Raw genomic sequence first — 12,388 nt, 5'->3', positions numbered from 1 at the left:
CCAAGTTTCTGCCACTAGTCCACCGCCTCTCCAGCATCAGACTCCGCTCAGATAGCGTCCGAGCCGCTGGAGCCGTGGGACAGAAACTTCAGAGTCCAGCTTATGGGACTGAAACCTGCTGATGAATAAACAGCCCAACACAATCTCATGGTCGTCACTGGGGATTTTAACCATGGACATGCACCAACAATCTTTCATCATGACATTTACTGCCCCACTAGTGTCTTTCCCAGTTTGTGATCGTGCGTGCATCTATTTAGTTTATTAGGCCATTTGTTACCAGTTGTTTGTTAGGGTTGGGGAATGAGGGTTTGTCAACAGGATTCATTGATGGGATGTTTTGGGGTCAATAATCTACTTGGTGCACTTTTCTCTACGTACCGGTACCTAAGTAGATTCATTTTTCATATACTTTTACTCCTCTACACCCATCAGCAAATATCTGTACTTTAAACTCCAACACATTTTTATAAAGCATTGTTTCATGTTCACAACAGTTGGAGGCAAATTGGTTGATTGATCCAATCAGAGCAGGCAGGAAACATTAGACCCCGCCTCCTTCAGGAACAGCAGCGTGAACCTGCAGCAGCATCACTGGAGAAGAAATGATGAGAATCATTCAGAAAAGGTCACCACCAAAACTCGGCCATAATGATGTAGTAAACTGTTGCATTAGGGCAAAGGCTACAACTTTTAATTAAGTATATTTAGAAGTACTTTATTACTTTATTTTAATATTTTTTTATTTGATCAAATCAGATCTGTCTTTTTTGGGAGCTACTGGATATCTGAGCAGTAGAATAGTTAATGTGGTACTTTTACTTTCACCTTAAAGTTTGGCCATTTATTTGAACTCTTAGTAAAAGGTAGTACTATTAAACAAAAACTATTGAACTGATTTCCATGAAACTTGCTGGAAGGATGGAAACTGGGCCATTACATTTTGGATTTGGACAAAGAAGCTTTATCACATTTTGCAAAAGGTCGCCTTTTGACATTTTTACCAGTTTCCCCGGGAATATTTCCTGGATCTTACAAAAGAGGAACTCATAAGTGTGTGAAATTTGGTGCAGCTTGGTTGAATTGAATGTGACTGCTGGGCCTTGGCAGACGTGTGCGCTCTGCCTCCTGCCATCCTACTTGGTGCCGTTTTAATTATTCTAGAGTTTCTCGTTGCCAAGCTCAGTTAGTCGGCAGCAGCGTTCTGTACATGGCAGCTAATTAATACAAGCTACAGGGCTTATGGAGAAATAAATACATGAAAACCAGACTTAGCAGAAAAAATGTGACGAAGGTGTGAACGAGGAGATAAAAAGCTCCGAACTCTTTCAAATTCACACGTTTACTTTCGCGCATATGAACTATTTATAATGCAAAGCGTGATGCGCGCGAGGGAAAGTGAATTCAGCAGCGAGATCTAATTACAGGGCCACGGAATGAATGTATCCTCACCCATGAACCCAGTAACCAGCCTGTGTACAGAGTGTTTCAGAGGGAAGCTGCAGATGAACCAAGCTGCTGCAGGTTGTCTTTGTTTCTCTCTCTAACCTCGTCCGTCTGTGTCCATTTAAACTTTAAAAGGGGAACGTGGGTGTCGCCATATTGGAGGTTGGAGAGAACAGTGTCTTGAAGGCTTTTTGGCAACTGGATATCTTGGGGAAGATTCACCACTGGCAACCCAGAGTGAAGGAAACACGCTCGCAACAATGACACACGGCCATGAAGAAGTAATGAACCAGCTGCTCTTCTGCCGGTGTGTCAGCGGCTGAGTTTAAACATTCATTAAAAAAAATAAGAGTTTTCCAATCGGAAAGCAGAGACACACATGTAATAGTCAAAGTCATTTTTTATTCCAGTTTGAAACTGAATCTCCACAATATTAACATCCATCGTCAGTTAAATAAAAAAGGATATAAAACAAACATAGAAAATGCAAATACAAGATCAGTTCGTTTTTTTTCTTCTTTTTTGAAATCACTGTCACATTCGATCCTTTTGATTCAGTTTGTCATAAATGGAGGAAATAAGTCGTGTGTTCGTCTGTCACTGAACGGTGCTCACTATAGAAAAAGGGGGAAACAAGCTTTACCCTGATGAAGACGTTCTGGGAGAAAAGCCCCAAAAAAATCAATATCTGCTCCGAAAAGAAAAATGCTGTAAAGGTCAGTGAGAGATTTTTTTTTTTTTTTTACTTCCCTCAAATAACAGCAGAACGCTGCGATAAGTCAATATGATGTTTTATCTGATGTGTCTGTGCTTTAGCGGCGGTTTCCACTGTGGCCGGATTGAAAGCAGAACATCCTCCACAGTTTGCTGCTCATCAAACAGCTGCAGGATGTTTTCTCATGTTGTCCCAGAGTGAAGCTGCAGAAATACTCAGATAAAAAAAAAGAAGAAGCTTTCCTACGATTAATAACAACTTGTCAACATCACAACCTCGGGCACAAAGAAATCTGTCAAGTGTCTGATACAAAAAAGAGAAACAAAGACAGATTATTGGATCGGTGACGACCTGTTTGTCACATTCATACTTAATGTCACTGGGGGTTTTGTCGGCTCTGGCTTTGTGATATTGGAGAGTGGACTTAAATGAGAATTTACCAGACAGGGCAGAATCGAATAAGGCCATTAAGCTGCATTATGGGAACTGTAGTGTTCGATGTTTCTGGAGGCCTTTCCTTTACCTGCGACCAGGATATCGCTGCTGCTGCTTTGACCCTTTTGTTTATTGCAACCCTCCAATTTTAAGTAAAGGAAGTACAATACTAAACCACTTGAATAAACTCGACAAAAAAAGTTCTCAAATGCATAATAATAAATACATCTGGAATCAGAACATTAATGAGATAAATTAATCAATGTAAATAAATACATGAAATCCAGATGTTTGACTCTTCAGTGGATGTGGATGAGAGTGGATGAGATGCTGATGGGACAGTAAGGCCTGCGTTTTGTTTTTGTCTGGCTGCATCCATACTACTACGTTTTTTTTTGTTTGAAAACAAGTTTTTAAACCAAAATGATCTGTTTAATCGAGGGTTTTGGCTTCATGACAATTTGAATCCCCGTCCATCCCAACGTCGCAGATTGCTCGAATTATAGCTCGTCTCCTACACATACAAGCGGGAAAATGTAGAATTTAACTGCACTAGAGCTTTTAATGAAGAATAATCAGCAAAGGCTTGGTGTCCGAAAAGAGCCAATCAGCAAGCAGCGGTGAGGGCCTACGTCAGCTCTGCTTCTGCCCGTCCAGACTAAAAAGCAGCTACATAGTTTTCAAACTAAATCAGTGATCACTTCTCAGTTTTATTGACTCTAAAACTCCATAGTAGTTTGGGCGCCGGGTGTTGATGTGTCAAATAAAAACGTAGTAGTATGGATGTAGCGTCTTTGGGGTTGTCCCTCTTGTTTCACCTCCTCACATGGACCTGTCGCCATGGCAGCAGACGCAGGCTCATCTAGATGGAGCTCTGCGTCTTGATGAAATGTGTCCTCTCGCCGTTCCTGTCCACTTCCTCGCTGTCTGATTCAGACTCGTAGGCGACCATGTCCTCGTCCCCCCACACAGTGGGGATCCCCTTGTAACATATCCGCGTCTTCCTCTCCCGTCCTTGGCCGAAGCCAAAACCAAAACCCACCCGCACCCCCCTCGTCTCTGAAAACAGAGAGGGCAGTTTGGTCCTCCAGCCCAGCGCGGCGCCACCCGAGCGCATCTGCAGCAGGAGGAAGACCCCCCCGAAGGCAGCCAGGATGAAGGCACAGCTGAGCACGGCCACCACGACGGGCAGCTGAGTGGACGGAGTGGCGCTGAGCCCCGGGGGTTCCTCGCCCTCTTGGACGTTGTTGTCTACAGCGGCCGGGATCTCCTGGTGCGGCTGGACTGCGTCTCCCTGGAGACCCCCGGATGGAGGGGACTTCCGCTGGACCTGGTTCTGGTGCAGGCAGGAGGTGAGGACCAGGTGGGTGTGAGGGGGGCAGGACAGGCAGTCTGTGGGGCCGGGGCCAGAGCAGGTGAGGCAGGAGGGGTTGCAGGGGAGACAGGCCTGGATGGAGGACAGGTCCACCCAGTTCTCCAGGGAGAGGTTGAGCAGCTGCGGCCCCGACGTGAAGCCCGGAGGACACAACTTCACACAACCCTGGAGGAAGAGGGAGAAGCCGGGGCTGCACTCTGGATGGAGAGAGGGAGAGGAAAGAGGGGTGTTAAGCTCTATCAGGAAAATTAGGATTTGTGAACAACAAAAAAAAGTTGATCTGATAAAAATATAATATTATATATTCAATTTCAGTTTACATTGATTAATTACTTTGATCAAATTTTCTGTTGTTTGACTAACAAAATGAATCAAAGTCAAACTCAGAGTTTATTATTCAATATTTGGTGCTTTACAAAGTATTTTATGTAGAAAACAGCGATAAAATCTTAATGGCTGATAAAAAGTGAGATCAAATTAAACTCATGTTAATGTTAAGTTTTTAGTTCAAAACTTTATGGCCTTGTATTACTGCCTGTAAATCTCAACCTCACAGACAAGACACTAAATTTGTTAAAAGAAGGAGGGAAAGTTTGTACTTTTCTTTCCATAAAAAATCACCAAATCCAGATCAGACCTTCTGAGGAACCTTCAACTTAATTTTTTTGAAGTTATTAGAAAATCACATAAGTAGAATAAAGTGTGACCTCTAAATGTATACAATATAGATTTGATTTGTAGAAGGAAATGTCTGATTGCTTCAGGACCTCATCTGCCTTTCAATGAGGGAGTCATCGTCTTCAGCCCAGCACCTCTTGCACTAACACAGGTTTAATCTCCCCCGGCTGCTCCTCCATACGTCCCACACTCTGATTCACACTAACATGACATATGGCTACTTGCTTTTTCACGGAGCACATAAACAGCCTTGTAAAGCAATCTGTATTCACAACATTCGCTTTTCACAAATTAAAATAACGAAAGCAGTCTGACCTGGAGCCTGTTTTTTTTTTATAACCTCGACTGTGAGCCGGCGAAAATACAAATGAGCCTGTTTAACTTTGGTGTGTGTGTGTGTCGGCTCTAGTGATCTCACCGATGCAGATCTGCTGGGCGTCGAAGGTCTTGCAGCTGTTGTTGGACGGTCGAGGGAAATCGGACGACGAGGGGTTGACGACACTGGGGCCAGTGCCCCACAGGAGGAGGGTGAACTGAGTCAGCACACCTGAGGCAGAAGGAGAGAGGGAGGAGGTGGAGGAGAATATCAATTCAGCCCTTTTCAGAGAGGGAACAGTGCAAACTGGCTGGGTGGAGGGCATACGGAGGAGAGGAGAGGAAACGAGGGATTAGAGCATCACTGAAAAGGATCAGCACCAGCGGAGGAAAAGAGGTTTTCCCATCTCACCCCCCCTGCTCTGAGTAAACAAAGCCACAGGAGAGCTCTAGGACATAAAGAGTTAACGCTTCTTCACCATAATGCTGAGGTTTGCCTTTTGAAATAAAATGCAGACCGTCTGTTGCAAATAACGAGAAAATTCTCAGGATACTGACGGATAATCAAAAGGTTGCCAGTCACTTTTCTTACAGCGGAATCAATCTGTGGCGCTGAGCCGCTCTGGCTGCTCACAAACAAACTGCAAAGAAGGAACGGAGCAGACGAACAGGGAGAACTGAGGAGAGGCTACTCAGGGAAGCATGAAAATATGCACACAGCCTCGAGTTGGCGTAAATGTACCATAGTCTCGTCCGTTAGCCGCCACATTTTCAATTTCCAGGGTCCATTCCCCTTGAGGATCCTCGTCCCACGAGTGGGTGGTCATGAAGGCCCAGTCGTTGAATCCCTCCGAGGAGAAGTCATTGGGCCTGGAAGAAGAAAGAAAGAAAGAAAAGGGGTTTTCTTTGTTATTTTGTGCTCAGATGCAAATAGGGTGTTTTTCCCTCGAGCATACTTGGTAGTATTTGTGCATACGTGGAAATGAGGCACATGCACATACTGTTTGTCTGTGTGGCGACAAAGAGATTTATAGCAGGTCTGGAGTGTTGTTGTTGTGTGTGGGCAGTGGTGTATTTTCCCTGTGTACCTGGGGAACAGCAGGGTGGAGCGTGTGCCCAGTGGGCTGATGAGATGAATGGCCAATTTTCCCCTCTGGTTGTGGGAGAGAGTGAGGCGAGCCTGAGCGTGTTCCAGAGAGCTGACGTACTCGGGCCGTCCCCAGCAGGCATCCACACTCTTGCTGAACACCAGCTTGTTTCCGATGTCTCTGCAGGTTTGACAAGTGGGGGGGTTGGGCAGAGTGGTTAACGTATGGCTGCAGGAATGGACACAGACAATAGCACGGTGCCACAAATTTACACAAGCATCCTGGCTCCGAGGGGGAATGAGGTGACATCTATCAGGCTGAGCGGCAGGACAAAACCGCAAGTGCTCATAATGAGAATAAAAGACATTAGATGCTACACACACACACACACACACACACACACACACACACACACACACACACACACACACACACACACACACACACACACACACACGGCTCTGAGTCACATCTAACCTCGGCTCTGTGAGCATGGTGTGAACACACTGGTTCTGTGGCCCCAGTGTCGACCAGTTCTGTGCCAAAGAAACCATAACGCCAGCATCCAGGAGCCCGTAACCGTAGGAATGACTCACTGCAGAGGGAAAAAAAAAGGATGGAGGGATGAAAAGAAGTGGGTGGTGGTGACGACAAAACATCAGAGAGAGAGAAATTACAATCAAGCAACAATCCACTAATACTAAGGTTTTATATTTGCTCCTCAATCCTGGACTGAATAAACGACCTCCATGTTCCTATGAAGTGAAGTTAACCTTCAGGTCCTTTCTGAATAAAGAACTGTAGCTCGCTGCAATGCTCTGTAAGTTCACAGTTAGAGTTACATTTACTTATTATTGTGTATTTATGTGTAAAATGTCACACAAGATAAATACATTTACTGAGAAAGAAGAATATATTTGTGTTTGCTAGTGTAAAGGAATCAAGTTCATTATTAGGGCTTGTGGTTGTTTATCCATGTTGTGTTCTACACTGGGAGCCGAGGTCCCTTCATTTGAAAGGGGGTCATGTGATACGAGCCTGACAAATCAGTGAAGGCTACGTCATGACTGAAAAGAACCAATCAGCAGGCGGCTGTGATTATTCACGCCATCGTTTCCAAACATCTGTTTCCGTCCGTCTACACTGAAACGCAGCCCGGGAGTTTTCAAACTAAAACGGTGCCAGGAGCAGTGTGGACAGCAGGCGGATGCATTTATGAACCATAAATGGAGCAGAATGGCTGTAGCCTGAGGCTCAAATATAAAACCATACATAATGCCTATGCTTGTTTTTCTAAGTCACTACCTCTGCGTCCCACTCCGTTGGTCTTCCAGTCTCCGGCGCTGAGGTGTGCGGGCCGGGACGTCCTCACCACCAGGTGCTGCATGTCCCTCCAGGTCAGGTTCATGCTGCACGGACACAGGAAGGAAAGCAGAGCGGCCGTATTGAATTTCTGTCACATAATAGCTTTGTGCATTATGCGCATAATGAGAAGAATCCTCGTGTCAGTGACTTCAGCTGTACGACAATAAAGCAACAAGGAAACGATGCGGGACACCACGAAAGGTCAGGAGTCTGTAGACGCACCTGAAATATGATCCAGCTGAGGCTTTACAGAAGAGGATATCAATACATGTCAGAAATATTACACTGAGAAGAAGAGGGAGCCCGGAGGGAGATGTCGTCAAGCAGAACAAAGATATGGGCTCAAATTAAGGTTTTAACACCAGTATTAAAGCTACATTATAAGCTTTTGTGTGGACCAGGACAGGGAATACAGTGGCAGAGGGAATACAATACCACAGAGGGCTAAGTCTTGACTTCCCTGTAATGATTTTTTCTAATGAGGTCTGGGATTCAGGGTGTACACTTTTTTTTAATATAGAGGAGCCTTTAGGTCATCGAGGAGGAAAAGAAACCTGCTCTGCGGGTTAAGATAATAAAACGCATGAATCACATGGCGTTCACCGAGAGCAACGCCACGGCCGACAGAAATAGAGAGGCAGGACGGCGCTGTGGCAGATCACCTCTGACACTCTGCATCAGCGTCTCGCCGCCACCACCACCGCACCACCACCACAAATAAAAGTCAATGTCACCTCGGCCGAGAGCGAATAAAACACTCTCCAAAACACTCTGCCTGTTAAATGATTCCATCTCTGTGAATTCCAGTGTGGTCCCAGTCTGTTAAACCAGGAAGCTTGTTATTACTGCTGTCTGTCAGGAGGCCGTGTGGTGTGTGTGTGTGTGTGTGTGTAAATGTGTGTGTGTTGAGAGGGACTACACGGTGTGAGCTCTGTCAGTCTCTGCCCTTCATTTTATGATACTAGAGGTGACAGTGCAGAGATAAAAGCCGGGACGTACTGGAACCGGGCGGTGAGGTTAATCCTGGCGGCACGGATCCGACACCTGTCAGCTGAGGGCCGACGTGGAGTCGAGGCAAATTATGCAGAGCAGAGCTTTGCAGTTTGATAAGAGGACATAACACTCAGACGTGATACGACCAAAGATAACGGAGGACACGTCAGAGCTGCTGGCAGAAACCACCTGGAGGGTCCGGCGTGACCAATCATGACAGCGAAAATCTTCATCGGCTGCCCCACAGGTATTCAGACATCTGTGTCGGCTGCAGCTGCCGGTTCGTCGTTCTAATTAACTGATTATCCAAAGCTTTATTTTCCGAGGGAAAAAAACCCAGCGCCAATTCCCAAACGCGAGTGCACGTAAACACACGCCTCCAGAAATTTGTGATTTGAATGAGTGGTTCTCAGGACCCTGACACTAACCCTCATTTATTTTCACCTGAATGCAGCTTTCTGAGTTTGTAAATAAAACCCTTCTTATGGTTTTCTAATGTAAAAGCATAACAAAAAAAAGGCTACTGTTTGTTATACGAGACTGTCCTCACTCACTTGGCCTCCAGAGCCAGAGCGATGATCCCAGCAGCCAGTGGGGCGGAGGCAGACGTCCCCGTGTGACTGTCCGTGCATTTCTGCCTGAGGTCCGTGGTCACCTTGGAGACGGGAGACGGGAGAGAAGAGCACAGAGAAACTCGGTTAAGATCACACGATGGGTTTTAGTACTTCAGCAGCATGGGGCCAGATTCACGCTGAGAGAGGTTGAGGTGTAAGTCAGAGGAAGGCTCGGGACGACGGGAGCTGTGCCTGCAGCGATGGGTGGTGGAAAGAGGAAGAGGAGGAGGAGGAGGAGGAGGAGCAGGTAGGTGTAGTCTGAAAGATGTGCATCGCTGCCAGAGGGTCACAGCTGGGGCAGTGAAGGTCAGCCAACTCAGCCCGGCCAGCGGTGAGCCGCAGTGTGTGAGCGCTCTGGGTACGATCCCGCTCTCCGTCTGTGGCAGTGCCAGAGAGTTAATGAGGCCTGTGTGGGTCACGATGAGGACATGTCAGAGATGAGAGAGGAGCCAGAGGGCACGGTGAGCGGTGAGGGCCCGGGACATACTCTGGGTTTGTAACTTTTGACCTGACAGATTGTGGCGCTAATGGTCGACATCACAAGTCTACGTGTCAGAGGCGTAAAGAGCGAGAGGACGTGTGTTAGATGTCCAACCCGGCCAACTCTTAGATCTCAGAAATGGATCAAATAACACAAAGGCAAGTCATATTTCAGTCAAAACTTCCCCCCAAGGTTGTGTTGTTGTCGGCAGCTGTTGTCACTTTTAATATTGGAGCTATCAGCGAAATTATTAATCAGGAAAAGTACAAATATTTTGTGGCTCCAGCTTCTCAAATGTGAGGATTTTCTGCTTCTCTGAGTTTCATAGAAATGAAATTACATGAAAAAATAAAAATCACATCATGTGTCAGTCTCCTCCAGCTCTCTGCTGCTTTTAAACTGAAGAGTAATCGGATTACAGCCATCCACTGACTCCTTGTTCAGCTGGAGCTGCTCTGAGCCGCCTCCTCGTTCAAAAGCACATCTCAGGAATTATTGTAAATTGTTTTAATAAAAAAAATATCAGCCGATGTAAAATATCATTAATGGCAAATCCACATCGGTCGGCTCTAATATAGAGTATGTATACACATACATATTAATTGTGTTTGAATTTCTGTTCTGCACAAAGCATGATGGGCAATTAGTGAGTTTTGTCATTTGCAAACAGCTACATTTTCTTCCTTCTAGGACTGTGAACACCAGATCATTTAATTGCTGCACACACACAAAAACACAGACACAGACACAAACACAGACACACACACAGACACACACACAGACACACACACGGCCATTAACTTTATTTTTTGTCTCGTTGGTGAAATCGGTGACTTCGCGGTACCCAGGATTCCATATCTGTCCAAATGAGCTACTTGTCAGTCCATGTGGGACTTTTTCAGAAACCCGCTCTGCTTGGGATTTGACAAACAAACAAATGTAGCGCACACAAAAAGCAGACAAAGGGAGCATAAATAGCAGTTTTGGACAAAGGAAAAAACTGCATGAATTTGCTGATGCAACAAATGGCAGCCTCTGCCTGCTAAAGCCTCAACACAAGGCCGCTGCTGTGGTATATTTGAAAATGACTTCAATTTGGCCCATCTGATGAGTTGTGCTGTGCCGCCTGCAGCACGCCTCTGGAGCATTTCGGAGGGAACGGCAGATTTGTGGTTGTTCAATGTTATTCTTTGTCCCGGAGGCAAGTCTTTATTCAGCTGACACACAGCGTGAAGGAAGTCTGTGACATCTCGCTGTTTGTCAGCTTCGCTCGCCGTCACACATCAGTCACTGTGATTCCGACAGTCGGATGCTTATTTCTGATTTGAGAGGAACAGGATTAATGCGTACGTACAGTTGAACACGGTTATTGTGGATGTTCGGGCATCAACATCTATCGGATTGATGACTATTCAAAGTGTATTACAAAAGGATCCATTAATGAGCACATAGAATATAAGAACGTGTGCAGTCTTAATAGAATAGTGGGAGAGTGGTTACATAACTTGTGTCGTGTTTGCTCCTACTGAACTTTCAGTCTTGTTGTATTTATTATGAAGGATCTATTTATAAATGGATGTTGTATCTCACACGCTCTGTGAATGTATCTCTATTAGAGTCACACAGATATATGGGCTTTTTAGGCAAATGCAGAAATCAATGTACAAAAACAAATCACTAGGACAGTGTCAGGATTGAGGTTTGATATTTTACAGTTCTACCATAACTGTATTATATATAACCAAGATTAAAAAAGAAAAAAGAAATACAACCAGATATTGAGAACTGAATTAAGAAAATATATTTTGTTTTTACTTATTAACATCTTTTCTGAATTGTTTACTCTTTAAAATATAACATAAATCCTAATATATCTGTGATATCAGGCTCTTATCCCTATAGGCTCATATACAAATACAACCCAAAACATATTTAGGAATTTATTGTTTTGAAAATGCAGTTCAGCCTTTGGAGCCTTAAGAATTATCTGTATTGTTAGTCATTGCATGCGGGGAAATGCTTGCATGGTTAAAATTCTTTAAGACGACTTGTCACAAACTATTTGCCAGATGAAGATCTCACAGCCAAACATTGCATGAAAAAACTTTGACAGTGTGCAGGGTTAGTCTGCTATTTTTGTGGTGCTGATATTTACAGTGTGCTCAGGATATGAAATATAAGAACAATCCTCCACAAGAGCTGATATGTTCAGTGTGTGTGTGTGTGTGTGTGTGTGTGTGTGTGTGTGTGTGTGTGTGTGTGTGTGTGTTTGTGTGTACACCCACTATCTGTTTCTCCCCTGGGTTTCCGGAGCTGAAGGTGGAGGCGAGCGTGGAGGAGCAGGGCTCGCTGTACCACGGCACGTTGCCGGCCTGCGTGGTGCTGCTGATGGACAGGGTGTAAATGCTGTTTGTGTAGCCGTCGCAGTTGCAGCTGTCCTGCTCGCGGCCGCCGTTACCAGAGGCCCACACGAAGATGGAGCCCAGTCCGCCGCGTCCCTGTGAGGAACAGAAACACACACGGGGTTCACACAATTGTGATCCACGTGTAATAAGAGAGATGATAAAGCAATAAGAGCTGTGCTAAGTGTGAAAAATTGGCTTTGACAAAGACGTTGCTCTCACTTCTTAAACGCTTTGTCATTTATGTGCTTTCTTCCAGAAATACTGAGCTGCTGGAGGCACAGCTCTTATTAATGCATCATAATGACAGGGGAATAATTGCGGCAGAACATCAGATAACAAATAGAAGAAATGTAATTACAGAATCTACCCAAGCTGAATATAATTTAGGGGTCTGACAAATGACATCATGACATCTGGCAGGGAGACTGCATGCTCCTGAAATAAACCAAATACATGGGACATCCATTTAGTCCAGTTG

General features: G+C 45.1%; 1 protein-coding gene across 5 annotated transcripts in view; it reads right to left on the bottom strand.

Moving 5' to 3' along the window:
- Nucleotides 1-3,458: 3,458 nt before the first annotated feature.
- The window catches only part of furinb (furin (paired basic amino acid cleaving enzyme) b), a 75,067-nt gene continuing 66,137 nt past the window's right edge, over nucleotides 3,459-12,388 (bottom strand). Inside the window, exons 8-16 of one of the 5 annotated variants that reach the window (XM_061076981.1) lie at nucleotides 11,791-12,003; nucleotides 8,965-9,065; nucleotides 7,358-7,461; nucleotides 6,530-6,647; nucleotides 6,053-6,232; nucleotides 5,707-5,834; nucleotides 5,068-5,196; nucleotides 3,852-4,168; nucleotides 3,459-3,788 (exon numbers count right to left, since the gene is read on the bottom strand). In XM_061076981.1, the coding sequence (XP_060932964.1) occupies nucleotides 3,459-3,788; nucleotides 3,852-4,168; nucleotides 5,068-5,196; nucleotides 5,707-5,834; nucleotides 6,053-6,232; nucleotides 6,530-6,647; nucleotides 7,358-7,461; nucleotides 8,965-9,065; nucleotides 11,791-12,003 (1,620 nt within the window). Of the gene's footprint in view, nucleotides 4,169-5,067; nucleotides 5,197-5,706; nucleotides 5,835-6,052; nucleotides 6,233-6,529; nucleotides 6,648-7,357; nucleotides 7,462-8,964; nucleotides 9,066-11,790; nucleotides 12,004-12,388 lie in introns of all 5 variants that reach the window. The other 4 variants (XM_061076983.1, XM_061076980.1, XM_061076982.1 and 1 more) reach the window with 4 other exon arrangements.

This window comes from Limanda limanda, chromosome 8 (assembly GCF_963576545.1).
Source record: "Limanda limanda chromosome 8, fLimLim1.1, whole genome shotgun sequence".
Lineage (NCBI taxonomy): Eukaryota > Metazoa > Chordata > Actinopteri > Pleuronectiformes > Pleuronectidae > Limanda > Limanda limanda.
This window is presented reverse-complemented; position numbering and strand designations above follow the sequence as displayed.